Source organism: Lycorma delicatula, chromosome 4 (genome assembly GCF_047948215.1).
Source record: "Lycorma delicatula isolate Av1 chromosome 4, ASM4794821v1, whole genome shotgun sequence".
Classification (NCBI taxonomy): Eukaryota; Metazoa; Arthropoda; class Insecta; order Hemiptera; family Fulgoridae; genus Lycorma; species Lycorma delicatula.
In genome coordinates, this window is record NC_134458.1 from 114,954,169 (window position 1) to 114,973,932 (window position 19,764).

General features: G+C 33.4%; 2 protein-coding genes across 2 annotated transcripts; both read left to right on the forward strand.

Annotated features, from left to right (window-relative positions):
* Positions 1 to 297: 297 nt before the first annotated feature.
* On the forward strand, positions 298 to 16,922 carry MED9 (mediator complex subunit 9). Its single transcript, XM_075363970.1, has 3 exons — positions 298 to 558; positions 1,333 to 1,435; positions 16,782 to 16,922. Exons 1-3 carry the CDS (start codon positions 443 to 445, stop codon positions 16,920 to 16,922), a joined length of 360 nt encoding a protein of 119 aa, XP_075220085.1. The 5' UTR covers positions 298 to 442.
* Positions 16,923 to 17,312: 390 nt separating this feature from the next.
* On the forward strand, positions 17,313 to 19,551 carry LOC142323774 (protein YIPF3-like). The gene has a single exon (XM_075363969.1). The coding sequence runs from the start codon at positions 17,313 to 17,315 to the stop codon at positions 17,988 to 17,990; it is 678 nt and encodes a 225-aa protein (XP_075220084.1). The 3' UTR covers positions 17,991 to 19,551.
* Positions 19,552 to 19,764: the final 213 nt, after the last annotated feature.

The following is a 19,764-nucleotide window of genomic DNA, read 5'->3' on the forward strand; positions in this document are numbered from 1 at the left end:
CACTAGTAAAGAATCACTGATGCAACTTAAGAATAATAGATTACTTAATTAACGTAACCATATTTTTAATAATTAAAAATTAAGATAATTTCTTAGAGATAAGAAGTGCATTGTTATAAATCACTAAAACTACAAAAACTATCTTATCCTTCTTTTATTTATTTATTATCATCTCGAAAGTACTTTGATAAAAGTTTAAGGTTAGTTTTTTTTAATTTACATCCGAAATTTAATAACTACTGTATTTTAGTTGTAGTTTGCAATTTACATAAAGAAACTCATTCTTTTGTATGTTCGTGGGATTATGTTGTCATCTTGCACATGTCATGGTTCGTTCTTGTAGGTCGTAACTAGTATTTCGTGCGGTTTGAAAAATAGGAAAAAAGTTTGTGGTTTGATTGTGTTAGAGATAGTCTTTATTGGAAATGGTTATACTGTCGAGATGGACATTGTAACGAATGATCAGCAAGAACAAAACATAACTGAAATACCTAATAAGTTAACTGTGAATGATGTTGATGTCGATTTTTTACCGCTTATATACGAAATAATTCGAAGGTAATTTTTTACAAAAAAAGGTTTCTGGAAAATAATTGATTTATACTGTCACGTGTAATTTAAAATTGTAGGTGTTTATCACCTACAATAGGTCCATGTAACAGTATCGAAGTTCTACTGTTATGTAGGGTTAGTTTTTTAAAACTATCTGGGATTTTATTGCTTTTTCAGCTCTCCGGGAAAGCGAATGTTTGATAATATTCATTTTTTCATAATAATCAAATTTTATTTTTGTAATTTTTATGCTGCTGTTTTAACCTCTGGTGCAACATAGGACCTCTTCATTTAATAAATTTATCTTAACTGTGGATGGAAAAATATATGTATAAAGTATATACACCTTTGCTTAATTTTTAATAGTTCAGTTTGGGTATTCACAATTTATATTTTATTCTGCTTATTACTACAGATATTTACAAATACTTGACGAATACTTGTTTTCTTGATGCTTTCTGCAATATCCTTACTTTAAAACTTGATGAATGGGATAAAAGTGATTTTTCTTTTGAAATCTAGAAGTTGCTTGCTGAATATGGGAAATTACACTTGCAGGTACTATTTTTGGAACGAATTAAATGGTTTTGTCAATGAACTTCTAGAAGATCTGCAAAAATATTATCTTTTTTTCTTTTTAATAACCACTTTAATAATATAAAGCAAGTATAAACCTTCTAAAAAAAAAATTGAGTTTTATATTTAATAAAATTATATATTTATGGCAAATAAAAAAATAAAATTGCAATGTATTTGTAATGTTATTGTACATATTTGCAGTGTTGATCGAGAACCCCATGATACTCAAAAAGCTGGACAATCTACTGATGTAAGCCAAAAAGTTTTGGAACTGCATAAAAAGTTTGAACTTGCTCGTGAACAGGTATGTTTAGAAATAAGTACACTTTTCTATTGGGATCAATCCATTTGAAGTGACCCAAGGGTGGTTGCTTGACCAATTCAAAAAAAAAAACTTGCCCATTTGTTTCCTACATGTCTCAGGACCTTGAAATATTTTTTATTTTAAGCAGTGCACCTTTGGCAGCCAGTTTTCTTACGGTGCGTATACCTATTTTTGTGATAGTAAGGGTTTACGGAAGAAAATTATAACTAAAAAACGATTGGTCTGGAAGGATGAAACAGAAAGCAGTTTATTCATATTTTCTCAAGGTAAAAGAATGGTTCAGTGATTTATTTATTTATCTTTCTTTTTTCTATGAGAAAATTACCAATAAAGATGAACATGAAAAACTGCGAAATTTCACTTTGGTAATTTTTCTCAAAAGGCAGAGATGGCATACAGTTTGAAATATTTTTTTATATTAAGATATATGTTATTAGTTTTACCATAAATAATATTAATGGTGATATACTTACCCCTAAATTTTTATGAATTTTTGAAAATAATTTTTTTTTTTAATTCAAATTTTGGCTTCAAATAACTCTAATGGGGTTGGTGATAAAAATCTCAAATTTGCACAACTTACAGTTTTTGTAGATTTTTATGGATAATAAAAAGGTTTCTTATGTATTGTGCTAATTAAAAAGTTATAACCTATCAAAAATCATGAAAAACCCGTAAAAGCAATACCACTTTGACTTACTAAATAAGTGCTCCAAGGGGGTTTCTTGGCACTTTAATATTTTTATACATATTACTATAGTTGAAATAGACTTGTTTAAACCATGCAACTGCAGTGTTCATATTATGACAAGTGCTTGAAGTCATTTCCAGTCGTAGGGAAATTCATGTTGCAACATGCTCATTTATGCTTGTATGCATCATTTAGCTTTGCAGTTAGAGACTGGTCAGTCTGACATTAGTCAGTGACCTTTTCACATCTTTACAGAGTGTCTCAAATTTCATCCTGTGTTTGGAAGTGTTTATTAAATAAGTTTTACTTAATAATATTGTATTTGCAGATTTTAAAATCAGTTAAATTTTTACATTATTTTAAAGTAATTTCACATAAAACAATGGAAGAACAATGTTCCATAGGAATTTATGTGAATGAAGAGTGTCATAAAATAGTGTGTGGTACAGTGCCAAAAGAACTAATTAAAATTTGTGAATGTAGTGATGAAAACCAACAAATATTTTTTTACGTGTTAATTCAGATGTCACTAGTGTTTGTAAATATCATTAAAAAAAGGTTTTTGTCAAAATTCATTCACCTGTATGGGCGGTTCTGTTGTGCCCTTGTAAGAAGGATTGTGTTAGCACGCATGTTGATGGTGTCAAAAGTGCATAAACAAAAGCGCCTTGTTCTGATAAACTTAAATGAATTATATGTCTCCTTTAAAAGTGAAAACCCTGAGGAAAAAATTGTAAGGTTGAAGTTCTGTGAACTCCGTCCAAAATTGTGAATCTTGGTTAGTGCATCCAAGACTCATACAGTTTGTCTGCCCCCACCACCAGAACATTAAACTCATGATTGATGGTCACAAACTTAATGTTGATTATAAGGACTTAGTAGACATCTTTGTGACAAGGATAACTACAGCTGTATGATGAATGTGTGCACCAAATATCCAGGTAACCAAGCAGTGTTTGACATGCTCAAATTTCCCAAAGAGTATGATGTGTTGCCAGATATAATAATGTACAAATAGTGGGTAACAGCTTATAGGGCAGAACCCACCGGGTTGGTCTAGTGGTTAACGCGTCTTCCCAAATCAGCTGATTTGGAAGTCGAGAGTTATAGCGTTCAAGTCCTAGTACAGCAAGATAGATATTTTTACATGGATTTGAATATTAGATCGTGGATACCGGTGATCTTTGCTGGTGGTTGGGTTTCAATTAACCACACATCTCAAGACTAGCACTTCATTTACACTCATACATATCATCCTCTGAAGAATTATCTAAACGGTAGTTACCGGAGGCTAAACAGGAAAATAAAGAAAAGCTTATAGGGCAGAGATGATTACTGTTCTTCAGACCAAAAATCAGTTTTTTGAATCATTAGTGGAAAAATTTGAAAAGCTGAAAACACCATTTTGTGTCAAAATCTCAAGCTCAGTTTTTCAAGAAGAAACAATCAGAATTAGGTGAAGAAGAAAACTTTTCATTTCTTGTTTAAGATGAGATACAAACAGCCAAGCCACAGTTCACCCTTTTGTGTTCTATTTCAAGGAAAATACTGTATTACGACACAAAAGTGTCTGTATTTTAAGTGATGATTTGAAGCACGATACAGCAACATTTTATTGGCTTTCAAAAACTTAACAAACCATATCAAGGAGGTATATCAGAACACTTTTTAATCTCAATCTGAAAAACTTAAAGTATTTTTTTTATTAAATCAGATGAGATAGCTAAGATTTCAGAAACTCTAAAAATCATTTTGACTGCTGTGAAAGAGTTGTTGATACTAGAAGCTACCATAAGTATGTTCCTGTGTCAGAAGGCATTGTAAGATGTTACTTTACTTCAAACTCCAAGGACTATAAAGACATCCTGTGTCAAGTATTGCACCACTTTCACAGGTAAAAACTATTGTTTGTGTATGATGATTAGTGATGGATAGGAGAAGTGGTAGACATTAGCCTTGAAAATGATGTGCAGGTTCATTTTTTCCATCCAGCTAGATCACGTACATCATTTCAAAAGTCTCAACAAGACAAAGAGTGGGTACTGATCTGCAAAGTCCTGAGAAAGTTGACATCACTTGAACTAACTACAGTGACAGGTCGTTCTCATACAATTTCAAGAGAATTATCAGAAGAGATATCACAGCTGTTGGTTAACCATTCTAAATAATAAACTTTCATTGCTACAGAAACAGGCTATTTCACTGAAGAGTAATTAAAATTTTGCTACAATTTATTCTTTCTTTGATACTGTTTACAAAAATAAACCAATATTAAAAAAATAAATATGAATTCTTGAGAAAAGATGTAGGCTACACATTGAAATCTCAGTTTGGGTAAGTTTTACAAGCATTTTTGAATAAAAATTGCATTAGGTTACTGGTATTGCTTAAATTATGGTAATTATTACTGGTATTGCCTATCGTTAATAATTTTTAAAAAATATTGAAAATATCAACTTCAAGACAAGAAACCCCCTTGGAGCACTTATTTAGTGAGTCAAAATGGTATCGCTTTTAACAAGTTTTTCATGACTTTTGAGAGGATATAACTTTTTTATTAGTACAAGAAACGTTTTTATTTGCCATAAGCATCTACAAAAACCTGCAAGTTTTGCAAATTTGAGATTTTTTATCACAAACCCCATCAGAGTTATTTGAAGCCAAAATTTGAATTTTTTTTTAAATTTAGGGGTATGTATATCACCATTAATATTATTTATGGTAAAACTATTAGTATATACCTAAATATAAAAATGTAATTCAAACTGTCCCACCCCCTTATAATTCAAAACAAGAGGCATTCTCCCTGCCTCTTGTTTTTCATGTTCAAATTTATTGGTAATTTTTTCATAGAAAGAAGAGAGATAGGTAAATAAACCACTGGACTAATCTTTTACCTTGAGAAAATATGATTAAATTGTTTTTTCTTTCATCCTTTCAGGACCAATAGTTTTTTAGTTATAATTTTTTTCGTAAACTCTTACAGTAACAAAAATAGGTGTGTGCACTGTAACAAAAATGACCACCAGAGGTAAACTGCTTAAATAAAAAGTTAAAAAAAAAAATTGTTTTAAGGTCCTGAAAATGTAGGAAACAAATGGATAAGTTTCAATTGTTTTTTTGCATTGGTCAAGCAACCAGCTTATGTTTTTTCTAGGACACTTCAAATGTTTCCTGTGGGATTGACCCATAGAACTGTTGTAATTTTTTTTTAACAAAATTATGCCAGAAGACATTTCTTAATCAGTAAGTTAAAGGCTGTTTAAAAAAAAACCTGCTCTACTATATGCCCTCTGCTCTTTGGTAGACTTTTAGTTAAAGTATATTATTCTGCCTTTGAATTTCACTTAGCTTTTTTTTGCTGAAGGATGATTCTAATGCTACTAAGAGACTATTTAATGTTTTGCAGTTAAAATAATAACTGCATACTACTATTCCTTATTATTAAATGTTCTGTCTCCAAAATTGAATAAAATTAATTTGCAGAGAGTATACTGTTTATGCATACAGACTGTTGCTGTAGTCATATTAAATATTTTTGATTAGCTCAAGATTTATTGTATTACATTTAATATTATTGACAAAAAATTTGCTTTTGAATTATTTTCTAAATACTCCTGCTGTATACACTATCATATATCAATCCTTAATATAATTAGAACATATTAATGTAATATTGTTGGTTATTTTTTTTCTTATAGATTAATTTTAAAAAACTGATTTTATTCATGTAAAATTTTAAGAAGTGCTTTTTCTTTTTTGTAATGACCTTCCTTATTAATGTTAGCCCAGAAGCACTGTTAGATTTTTGTATAAATCCACAATTTTGGGTCTTGGAATATTGATCTAGTTCTTTTCAGACGTATGTATTAACTATTGCTCACTCACAGATTAATGATGGCTTAGTAAGAGCTAACAAAATTATTTTATGTACATACCAATAAACTAAAAGAGTGTTATTGTTGAACCTATCCACACAAATGTCAAAAAGAAGTATGATCTTATTTTCTTTACTGTTTTTTCACGATTTACTAATAAGCATTCAGTTTTGATATTTCTTAAAACAAAGAATATACTTTATTTGATGGACCCTGCTAGTAGCAAACAAAATCTGATCTAGTCACTGACGTAAGCAACTCAGTAGTGTTATTGTTATTTCAAAGCAACAGATTACACTTTTTTCAAATTTAAAAACAAACTATAACATGCTAATTTTGAAATATAAATAAAACTTGTTTGTTGCTTCATGCATAGTTTTATGTTGTGTGTAGTGCAACTTTTGAAATAAAATTGTTTTAAATGAAAAAACAGAGACATTAAACTAATTACAAGAGATACAACTAATAGGTTAAATGGAGTGTTATTTTAATACATTTAGTTTAAGGCTGGGTTGCTCAAAAGCAACACTAGTTTAATTAGAATTTTAACTAATCTGTGCAGTATATTTTTAGTACACTTAAGAAACCTTGTATTATTTTTAACATATTGGTTGCCATTAGAAAAAGTTTTTGTATGGCTGCAGTTAGCTAAATGATTGCAAACTAGATTTTTATGTGGGAGTTAAACAACAAAATGTTTTATTTTCTGAATAAAACCTTCATTTAATAAAGTTCAAATAGATTAAAGAGTAAAGTGTTTTGTAGAAGTATTAATTTGTTACAGAAAAATACCACTATTAGGTGTTAAAATGTTTAATAATTAAAACAAGTATGTATGTCTTATAACTGAACTAGTGTTACAATAAAAATTAAATCACACTCACAATTAATGTAGATATTACTGGAATGCAAAGTTGACGGGAGTTTATTTCTCCCTACTTATCGCAGAACCTGGACAGAGTCCCTTGCTGCTGGATGATTCTAATCGGGCTTGTTTTTTTTTTTAAGGGTTATTTTAAATGGCGGGTCTAATTTTTTAAGTTTTGTTTATTATTATTTAGTTAATTTAAGACGGATTTAGTTGCATTCCAATCCGTTGTTGAACCAGCGTTATCGAACCCATTTTATGGGCCGACCGCGGAAGGCTAGGCTTATGAAGCCTGTCCTCCCGACGTAATTCCCCATCAGACCGTCTACTGAAGTCCTTTCAGTGCTAACGTTTCATAGGCTAGCAGGAATACGCCATAACGGGGCACTAACTATGAGGAGGGAGCAATGCTACCCCTACTCCGGAGGAGTCGCAATTGCTGGATTATTTTACTCTACTTGTAAGTTTTAAAAAGGAGAGGTTGTGTAGAAGCTCTTCATCCGCTTCTGCTATGGCTGCCCTTCAGGACGCATCTCTGCTGGGCTCTGTTCCGGACTCCAGTCCATGATGTTGAGACGAGTAGTGGGTCTTCCTTCTTCTTCATCTTCTTCTTCCGAAGACCTCTTCATTCTTCTTTGGCCTGCACTTTCCAAGAATTGGTAGTAACCGAAGTTACATACCGTTAACCTTGAAATTCCCGAGGCCCCGAAGGGCTGAACGTGGGAAAGTGCAGGTTTCTTCCGTGCTGGGCTCGTTCCCTCTTTCTTCTTTCTTGAAAGGAAAGGTAATAGGGAACTTACAAAATGGTGATACCTATTCGTGATCGCGGTTTTGGGGCGGCGGTTTTCTTAGAAGAAGTAAACAGAAATTATTCACTCTACGTAATTATTAACCTTCAGACACACGTGTGTCCGGGAAGCGGTTGGGGGGACCGCGTGGCCGCAGTGAAGAAACCATTTGTTTTTTTTTGTGGTGGCTGTTGGTATCTGCAACAAAAGAAACAGAACACACACACACGAAAAAAAAAAGAAGATATTGCTGATATTATTGTATATTTTTAAATATGCATTAAAACATTGAAAAAACTCTTGCCCTTGTTGAATTCATGTGAAGAAAACCCTGGTTTTTGTTCTTGATCCAGGCAATAGCGGCTATTTTGCTAGCTATGGAGTTGCATACCCACCTGTTCCTGGTGTGATCTATATATTTTTACTTATTAACTGGCCTGAATAAAGCATTTATTTATGTATCTTCAAAATGATTTGCCTATCAATAGAAATTATATGTTGTTGGAAGTTGCTAGCATGCTAAAACGTTTTGGTTTTAATTTTGAACATTATACATGTATAAGTAAATTAATAGTTTTTCTTATGGTGTTTTGTAGTTGGTGAAAAATATTTCATAGCTATAAATTATCATTAAGCCTTTGATTATAATATTATTTAAAAATAATGTTTAAAATTTCCAGTAATATTAAGTAAATAAATAAGTAATAGAAATTGTCTATAACTGAATGTGAACCTGGTTCACTTAAAACAGTGCTTTCTCGTGAAGCACTGTTTTAAGTTATAATATACTATTAATGTTTATAAAATAAAAAAAAAGTTTATACTGTAACATAATTAGCATTATGTAATAATAGATGTTATTTCACTTATTGACCTCTGTATGTGCAAATCTGTTATTGTAAGAAATTAACAAAAGATTGCTTATTTCTGATTTTTGGTAGCAGTGCTAAAAATCAAAGTTACTTTTAGTTTATTTACTATTCATTAAACTATGTGTAAATCTTCTAATAAGCAGATCCAGAAGTAAATCTTAGGAATACCATGCTGTTAGAAGACCAAGGACGTTAATTTAGAAAATTTTGATTTAATGTTAAGATCAAAATTATTAGGTAAAGTAATTGAAGATGACCAAGAGGAAATATTAGTTTCTTATGAGAAAATAAAATCCAAGAAAATAGAAATAAAACTCAAATAATTTCTGACTTGAGTCAGCAGATCTGTACAAGTCTTCGAGTAAATAATGTTACAAAAAAAAAAGAAAAGTTTTGACTAAAGTGTAAATTTTTGAATATGTATATTACTACATATTAAAAACCAGTAATGATGAAGGTCACAAAATATTATTAAAAAGATAAAATTAAGTATAGTCTAGTTTGTTAAAACTAGAAGAGTTGCCTATTTTTTTTTTCTGAATTTTTATGGGCATCGACTGCTAAGGTCATTAGCCCTCGTCACAATCTTTAAAAGAAACTACTATCACCATCTGGATCGTCATATGTAAGGGTGTAAAGGGCCCTTACATTTTATTTAAAAACACAAACTACACAAAACATTTAAGACATAAAGACAAGGACAATCACAAAACACTTACGGGGTGTAAAGGGCCCCAATATTAAAATTTGGGATAGGTTCCCAAAAGACCATTAAATTAAAATTAAAACTTATCCTACCATATCTTTCTTTCTTTCTTCTACGAGTCTCATTTATAGTTTGTTTAAGCAACCTCGGGGCGACCAGAACCGCCGTTGAGCAGTATATCAGTCGCGCCAGGGTGCCGTGGCAGTTGAATCCTTCTTATAAACAGGCTATAGGCATGCACAGCGTACACCCACAGCCTCGCGCCCTCAATCCACCCTTGAGGGTCCCCCATGCCATCATCGGACACACCCTGACTCACTGCTCTTGAATGCAGGTGAGCCAAAATGGCCTAGGCAAGAGTGCTACCTTCCGTCACTATACGTGCCACGTTTCGAGACTCCCTTATGTATATATGCATACATTTAAAATTAAACTTATCAATACCATTTTTCTTTATATATATATATATAACCTACCGCTTAGAGTTTCTTTTGTCACAGCTTTAAACTTTCATTTTTATAGACTTTTAAGAAGTCCACTGGCGTGTAAAAATGCAACTATATTTTCTTCATTTCCATTATCCAGATAAGCAGTAATATTATTTCTAAAACGGAACCTCTTTCTGAGGTCCTCATATATGGTGTACACTCTTCTATAAGATGCTTGATTGTCAGTGTTTTATTACAAACACCGCACATTGGTCTCACTTCGCCGGTTAACAAATATAAATTTGTTAATCGCGTATGACCGATTCTAAGTCTGGTCACCGCTACTTGTTCACGGCGAGTCAACTTATAGTCGCTTTTCCATTTATAAGGAGAAGATTTTACTGTGTTTAATTTTGTATTTAATCTCCCCCATTCAGCATTCCACTTGTTTTTTACTATGTTTGTTAGACAGTTTTTAACATCTGCCACTCTTACAGGAAATGCATCCAAAACATCGCAGACTGTTGCCTTTCTGGCAGCTTCGTCTGCGATTTCATTACCTGTAATACCAGCATGCCCCGGAGTCCATACAAATACGCGTCGCTGTCCTCGTTGTTTTAGTACGTATAAAATGGACAGGATGTTTGCAATTAGGACATCCTTAATGTTCTTGTTCCGAATTGCGACGAGTGTACTTAATGAATCGGAACATATTAGCACTCTCTCTTCGCAATAGTGTTCAGTGTAGCGAAGAGCTTGCTGAATTGCAGTGAGTTCTGCCGTGTAGACACTGGCCACATCTGGCAGTCTCCAAAAGTGGGCTTCTTCAGTTACATATATCGAGCATCCAACACCATGTTCGGTTTTAGAACCGTCAGTATAAATTCTAATATGTTCTTCGTAACTACTGACGGTTGCCAAAAATTCCTGCTGGATGATCACTGCTGGTTTCTTTTTTATTTCTCCTTGATAGAGATCCAAACTTGTATTAACCGCTGGCAAGAGCCATGGCGGTATTTCTCTAGTAGAAATTGCCAATGTATCTGGAATGGCAATTTCATATCTATTTCTTAATTCGTGGTACCTAATTCCGGCTGGTCTGGAATAGGTAGCACGACGTTCGTATAATGCAGCCATGGGATGATTCGTAAACAATTTATTATTTATATGAGCAGGGAAAGCCCATATATTTGCTGCATATCTTAACAAGAGGATCTCTCTTCTATAATGTAGTGGCATTATTCCGGCTTCAGACATCAGACTAGCCGCCGGACTTGTGCGGAAAGCACCTGTTGCGTATCTTATTCCGCTATTATGAACTACGTCTAACTTTCTTAAGTGCGACTTTCTAGCGGATGAATATACGATACATCCGTAGTCTAGTTTAGATTGAACCAATGCTTTATACAATCTCAATAATGTCTCTTTTTCTGAGCCCCAATTTAAGTTCGATAAACATTTTATAATGTTTAGGGCTCTTTTGCATCTATCACTCAAGTCCTGTATATGTAATCCCCATGTAAGGGATTTATCCAATACTAGTCCTAAATACCTTACGCTGTCTTTATATTGTATTGGATTATCATAATTGTCAACGCAGGACTTTGATGAGGAATTCTCTTCCTACAAAAGTGTACACAGCACGTTTTTTCTGGTGAGAATTGGAATCCATTATTCCTTGCAACTTCATTTAGAGCATTGATCGCTCGTTGCAATCTGTACCTCACCATAGCAGTCTTGTTGCTGGCATATACGATTGCCAGATCATCAACATAGACGCTTTTGCTGATTTCTACTGGAATGGCTAATATCAATTTATTAATGGCAATGGTAAACAAGGTACCGCTCAACGGCGAACCTTGCGGTATGCCATTTTCCAAGATTCTTTCACATGAATATTCATTGTTGACGCGTACTTGGAAGGTACGGTCATTCATGTAGTTGCTGAGCAGTATAGGCAGATTGCCACGAATGCCCCATTCATGTATCTGGAGCATTATACCATGACGCCAGGTCATATCAAAAGCCTTCTGAAGATCAAAGAAGACTCCGACACAATGTTTCCTTTTAATAAAGCTGTTATTATAATGTCCTCTAAGCTGATCATTTGATCAGTGGTAGAATGGTATTGCCGAAAACCTGCTTGATACGGTGATATCAGGTTTTCTTTTTCCAAAACCCAGACGAGTCGATTATTAATCATTTTTTCCAATATTTTCCCCATAGCACACGTCAGAGAAATAGGACGGTAGCTATTGGGGTCTGTTAAATTTTTATTTTTCTTTGGTACTGGAACAACATGAGCTTTTTTCCACTGCTGCGGGTACGTTCCATCCCGCCATATTTTATTATAAAGTTCTAATAATCTAGGCTTTGCAGTGGTATTCAGCTGCCTGATCATATTATAGTGGATTTCATCCGGACCAGCAGCTGTGTTACCTGATTTTTCCAACGCTTTCGCGAATTCTTCCATTTTAAATGGTACATTATATGAGTAATTATACTCAGTTCTAAAATTTAGTAGACCTTCGAGTTCTTCTTTTTTGGTTCGAAAACCTTCCTCGTAGTTGGCTGTTTTGCTGGCCTTTTCGAAGTGATTGGATAACAGCTCTGCAATTTCATATGGAGTATCTTTTATTTCATCTTCATCATGAAGGCTAGTTATGGGAGCAAAATCATTACGCCCACAAATCGCCTTCACTTTCCTCCAAACATCTGATGCAGTAGTAGTTTTGTCGATGGATGACACGTATTGCTGCCAGGATCGTTTTTTCGAATCTATCATAAGACGTTTTGCATACGCCCTGTATTTCTTAAAGGCAACAAGATTTTCTATACTAGGACGCTTCTTAAAGGCGTTATACGCCCTTTTCTTTCTTTTTATAGCTTCACTTATTTCATCGTTCCACCATGGAACGGGTTTCTTTGTAAGTTTCCCAGATGTTTTGGGAATATATCTCGATGCCGACTGAATTATTGCATTTGTTATGGCGTCGACATCGTCTCCGATAACTCCAGTTGTTTCTGGGAGTATCGTTCTAGCTGTGAAGCTCGTCCAGTCTGCCTTATCAAATAACCATGTTTTAGAGACGGGATATGTTTTCCTTGTAACATCAGTTACAATTTGCACCGGGAAATGATCGCTTCCATGCAGATCGTCTATGACATGGAAGCTGTACCTCGGTGCTATCGATCCGCTTATAAGTGCAAGATCTATACAGGACGTCGACCATCTCTGGCATTGAAAAAGGTTCCTGATCCGTCGTTTAAAATAATAAGTTCTGAATTCATCAGGAACCCTTCCAGTTCTCTTCCACGGGGATCTACTCGATCTGATCCCCAAAGAGAATTATGAGCATTAAAGTCACCCACCAGTAAAACAGGTGGGGGAAGCTCGGAAATTAGTCTTGCTATGTCATCCTTATTCCAATCAAAATACGGCAAGTATATGGTGCAGACAGTGACCTGGAGCGGACGCTTCATTCTAACGGCGACCGCTTGTAGGTTTGTGTTTAGAACAACCGCTTCGGTGGTAGCTCTAGTCGATGTTAATATAGCTACTCCACCTCTAACTCTTACATTTGGCGGTTGATCTCACCGAAATATATCGAAACCTTTTAATTTAAAATTTTCATTTCGGCGGAAATGCGTTTCTTGCAGACATATACAAATCGGGTCTACATCATGCACCAAGCGTTGGAGCTCATGGATGTTTGAAAAACATCCATTGATGTTCCATTGTACAATCGACTCGCTAATTTTTAATTAAATTATGACCTTGGTTTTCCTTTCGGCCATCCTTTTTTTCTCTTCTTCTCCATATTGCGAACGGCATCATGTTCGCGGAGAACATCGTCGCCGGTGTAGCTTCCGGTCTCCGAATCGGAGACCACCGAAGACGACGGGCATGGATCGGCGCCGATTGAGAGGCGGCAACCTGGTCGCTCCCCGACACGGGGGGCGCACCGGTCACCGCCCGTGGAAGGGGGGACACTCGTCCCCCTTGTGACATTTTTTGTGGCCTCTGAGGCTTAGAGGCCACTTCAGTTACAGGAGGCTTGGGAGCCTCCATAACAGACTCTGTAGCTGTCACTTTCTTATCTTCAACTAAAATCTCGCTAAGACTGACTTGGATATCAGGTTTAGTGTCCGTTTTCTTCTGTGCTGGAGCGACTTTTTGTTTTGCAGATGTGTCTTCAGGAGGCTGTACAATTATTCTTGGCTTAACAGGTTCTTTAGTGCTGAGAGGCTTCATTTTGTTTTCGATTATCCTCTCAATTAAGCCAGCCAAGGTAGGTGCGAGTTTGTTGATGATTACACTCTCATCAACAGCAACTGGAGCAGGAGCAGGAACAGCAGCCGCAGCCTGAGCATATGTTGTTGTTGCTGTAGGTCTGCGGGTGTTTACGATCTTTTTTGCTTCAAAGTAGCTGACTTTTTGCAGGGTTTTTACTTCCTGCACAGCCACTTCGTCTTTGTAAACAGGACAGTTCCTGGATCTACAGGAATGCTGTCCTCTGCAGTTTATACAGGTAGGAGGCTCCTTACACGGCTCTCCTTCATGAACTGCATCACCGCACACGCATATTTGCGGCCTCTCACACCTAACAGCGGTGTGTCCAAAGCGTTGGCATTTAAAACATCGCATTGGCTGTGGGACAAATGCCCGCACATCCAACCGATATATGCCCGCTCTTATCTTCTCCGGTAAAGTAGGCCGGTTAAATGTAAGAACGTGGGATGCAGAAGGAAGGACTTCGCCATTCCTTCTCATGTTCAACCTCCGACATTCTAATACTCCTTGCGGCACTAATTCTTCTACAATTTCCTGCTACGTACAGTTAATAAGATCCCGATAGACAACAACACCCCTTGAGGTGTTGAGCGTGCCGTGGGGATCAACACGTACAGCTAGCTCTCCAATTTTCTTTAGTCCTTGAATCTTCTGAGACTGTATATCATTAACAGTCTCTACATGAAGTCCCGTGAAAGTTTTTCTTATTTCTTTAACAGGGCCTCCAGCACATTTGTTTATTTCCCGAGCGATGAGGAAAGGACTCACCCTCGAGAAATTACCTTCTTCCTTCGTGATAACTAAATACTTAGGTTTTGGGATGCTGCTCTTAAAAAAAGCTTTCTGCAAGCTTTTTCTAGCCTCAATCTCAATCCTCTTAATCTCCGTACTCTTTCGGCGTTTCGCCTCAGGCGAAACAGCCGGTTCTAAACGAGGGTGTTTGCGTGAACCCTCTGCCACGTTTAATTGTTCAGTTTCCATGAACAAATAATCCCTTCTGTAGTAAGGCTAGCCGCCGGGGTACACCCCCACTCCAGGGCTACCAACCCTGGAGGTCCGTTCCGGTACTCCGGTGGAACCGGCATATGTCCTGGCAGAGAGCGGATGCGCAGTCTCTGCACTGACTCCAGGCCCCTACACACCGAAGCTTTCAGGGCTCCCATGCTCCGAACATGGGCACCTTAACTACATGCTTGCCATCGCGGGGGGCATGTGGACGACGAAAGGTCTCCGTTACACCTGCAAATAACTTTGGCCGTGGCCGCCACATCGCCAGCTCTAAAGGCAGTATTAATCCATTTCCGTAATCGTTAATAATGTCGTATCTGCAGGTGGCCGTAAAGTCCAGTCCTGTAATTCGGCCTATAGATGTAAATCGACCGAAAAAAGCATATCCGAGAAACAACACTCGGAACCCCGTTAGCCAGCTATATGTAATGTACTTGAGTACAGCTGTTGCCGCCCTGGACGTGGAACGTAGATGTTGTGTTCCGGACGTGGGGAATATCTACCTCAGGGCAGAGTTGCCTATTATATCAGGTATTGTTAATAATAATAATTATAGGTAATGTTATATTACAAAAGTGAACTATGATTAACTTCTTTTTTTTTATTAATTGTAAACATTAAAATTATAAATAGTAATTAGATATTTATTGGGTGTTATATTTAAAAGTATGAGTTAATTCAAATAGCCCAAAGATATGCTCTAAAGGTTATCCTAAAGAAACCCTACACACATATTCCACACACCTCACATAGTGACTCGAAAGTTTGGACTGTAAGACAGTTGTAGCCTTCCGGCACAAGAGAATTGGTCAGCGACATACTGACTATATCTTCAGCAAATTCATCAAAGTTCTTCCTGCCTTTCTAAGATCTTGTTCTAAATATTATTTCTTCAAAAAATGTTTGAAATTGTGGCTTGGAGATGAGAACATGAAAGAATTTTCTTCTCAACTCATAAACAAAAATATTTGGGAAGTTTTCACCTGGTTTCTTAAATTTGTCTTAAATATATTAGTTTATTTTAGTTTATTTGCAGTCTTAAGTTACTTTATTATTACTTAAATATATTTTATACTTTGTACATTCATTCTTTACATATCACATTACTTATACAGTTCCCTTTTTTGTACATCTATTTTATACATTATATACTTTATTATTCATTATTTCTTAGTTATAAAATGATAGTTCGTATTTGTTTGATGTTTGATTAATATATTTTAATATTTTTGTCATTTAGTTTAACTATTTCACTTTTATTATATTCTAACAATTTTTAATTAAAAAAAAAAAAAAAAAAAAATTTATTTTCTAATTTGTATATAGGAAATAGCCCACACACAAGTCTTCACTTAGGTGGGCGTTGTAATTTTTCATGTTCTTGTTTATATTTTATTAACGTTTTAGGTTAATTAAATTGTATCAATATTTTGTTTTATGTTAACTTATCTATAAATAGGAATGTATTTTTTTTTTAACAGTGACCATAAAAAATAAATTAGGTGTGACACTGACAAGTACCAAAATTTAATTTAATAGTATTGTATATTTAACAGAATAACTGTACTTCCTTCAAGATTCAGACTGTTAAATGAAAATTGTGTAAAATGGGATATGTAAATAATAGAGCAGTCTACTGCATTTGTTGTAATATTAATTTTTAAATTAATTTATTTACTTATTTATTTTAATTTTTTCTACTTCAACATTTTTTTTTTAATAATACTGCAGTAAGTAGCGATACATCATACATAAGTAATTTTAATTGTGGTGTCTAATATATTTTTTCCAGGTTCGGAGATTACCAGGAGTTGAATATAGTAAAGAAGAACAATTAGAAAAATTAGAAACACTACGCAAACAACTTCGATTAAAAAGAGAACTTGTTTTGAAGTACAGGAATATGTATTCGTTTGATATTCCTAAAGTATAAATTTTAAAACAATTTATATATTTACTAAAGAAAAGAACTTTTGAATAATATACTTTTTAATATTAATTTATTATAATTTGATAATGGTTTTTCGTTATATTTTATACTTCTTTAGAACTCGTTTTAGTGAGCAAGCAGTCGAAAAACTCGCGGATTCAGCACCAATAAGACGTGCTGCTAGATTTTTGGTCAGAATATTTCAAGAATCAAAATCGATTTTACCACCTGATGCAACACCAGATAAACTAAAAGATGCATTTTTAAAATCAGAAAAATTACAAGATATAGCGAAAAAAGCGAAAGAAGAACTTGAAAAACATACAAAGAAATTTTAGTTTATATTAAGAGTTGTTTTAATTTTTAAATTAAAAAGAAAAAATTGTATCCAAAATGGTTAATAAAAATCATTCGATAGTTTTTATAGATAGCTCATATGAGCAGTATTGTAATAAGAGACATAATGTAGCATCTGGGCCAAATATAATTCGTTCTCTTGTGATGTATTTTACAGTACCTGCAAGCGATTTACCTAAAAGGATTTTTACATCATTTGTACCACCATTATTTGGTGAAAAATCACATAGAGTATATGTTGATTTTGTGGGGCCATGTCTAGCAATATTGACATTAGCTGCAATACTTCATTACGGACATGCATATAAATTACAAACAGCTGCATCTGATATGTCACCATCAGAAGTATTATTATATTATTGTACTATTACACCTGTAATATGTTTTATATTAGCACGAATTGGACGAGCTGCTCTTGATTTTACTGAAATTGTTGCATTACTAGGTTATGGATTATATGGCGATTTATTTACACTTGCTGCATCACAAGCATTTGATCATGAACAAAGTAATTTTGCATTTTTTATGTTAATGTTTATATTTGCTTGCCCGAGTGCCTTTAGAATCGCTCTAGTACTTTTAACATCTATACCGCATCCAGCAGCTAGACTAATTGTTTGTAGTACAATTACTTTAATCCATCTTATATTTCTTATATTCGTACATTTTGCATATATGCATCGTACTTTTGTTTACGGAATAAATAAACATTAAAGTCATAAGAGTACTGTTACAAACAATTTACTCATAAATAAGGTTATATTTAATAAAATTTTGATTACTTTTTTTTATTCATAAAACACCTTTGTTAAATTTGTTCTGAATTAAATTCCATATTGATTAAATTAAATTGTATTGTTATATTTATTTATTGTTGAATTTATCTAATCAGTTCTAACTATACCTCTACATTTAAAATTATGAATATGCCTTGCTGAATAAACTACTTTTAAATATAATTATGGAGAAAAATGTTAAAAGATTGTTATTAAAGCATTGTACAGCAATTTTTTTCTCCTTCCTAAAATATAAATCGTGGTGAAAAATATTGCTGAATTTTTATTGCATGATTTATAATTTTGGCTAATTTGCTTTGATGTGCTGATGTTTAAGTTAAGATCAATTACCAGAAGATTAAGAAAAATTCTTAGTGATAAAATTATTTTTAGAAAAAGCTTTTTAAAACTTGCAAAAAAAGTTTATCAATTCACAGATTTTTTAGAAGTTTTATCTTCTGGGTGCAACAGGATTGAATTAAAATAAAATCATTGAATATTAAAACAGGAAAAGATACTTTGGTTGAGGTGCAATTATTATTTTATTTTAATTACAGTTTTCTTACTCTTCAATTGTAGTGTGTAATTTATTGTCAAACTTCTGTATCGGAATAATATGAAATTTTTTTTTAATTTATGAAAATGCTTATTCAGATATAACTTAAAATCATATTGGCTGGGTGATACTATAAAACCGTCGAATTGGGAAGAAATTTTAATAAAAGATTTAATAAATTATATATCTGAAATTCAGCAGGCAGCTATTTTCATTTAGGTACAATATATCTAAATTAAAGTTTTTCTTGCAATTTCAAATTGTTGTATCTCTTAGATATTTACTTTTTAAATCTTTTATATAGAAATTCTTTTTTAATTTTGATACAGTGTATATGGTTATTAAGAGAATGTTTGTAATTAATATATACAGTTAATTAAGAAAATGTAAATTAGTGATTGTTTTGTATGAAATTATGGATAAATGATTAAGAATTCAAATTAAAAATGCTTTGTGTAATGCATACATGTACTTAATGAAGATGAAAGTTTTGGTTAAATAAATTTTAAGCAAATTTGTATAAAAATATAACTAGTAGTTTTTTCTTCTAATTTTAGTTATACTTTACTGTTGTACTCCAAAATTTGGTAATATATTTATGTAATATTGGTACTGGATTAAACAGTTTTGACTGATTCAAAAGATATATTTGTTTCAGTTAAGTTGTTTTTTTCTAAAAAAGTGTATAGTGCAATTTTTCTAACTTCAGCTAATATTTAAATGTGATAAGACAAAATTAATAGCTAAAGGAATGTTTAATTAATATAGTTTTTAGTACAAAGTTATTTTTGTTATGAAATTGTCAGTTCTCTAATAGTTAATATTCCTACTACGAAATATTAACAGTAGTAAGACTTATTTGTTAGATAGATAATTTGTCAATTGTTTTTATACCTTATGAATGTTATGAAAAAAATAAATATATTCTTATGTTTGAATTGTATGTTAATGTTTCTTTAAGTAACTTTTAAGAAAAACAGAACTAATGTATTCACGGCCTTAGGGTTATTCCAAAAGATAATAAATTGGTTTTGGAAATTCCAACCAATAAAATCTTTGTGCTTAAAAATTTTATCTGCAATTTGAAAACCATCTAGTTAGCTAAATATGACAGTATGAAAAAAAGGTTCTAGATAAAAAAAATTGTATAATACTA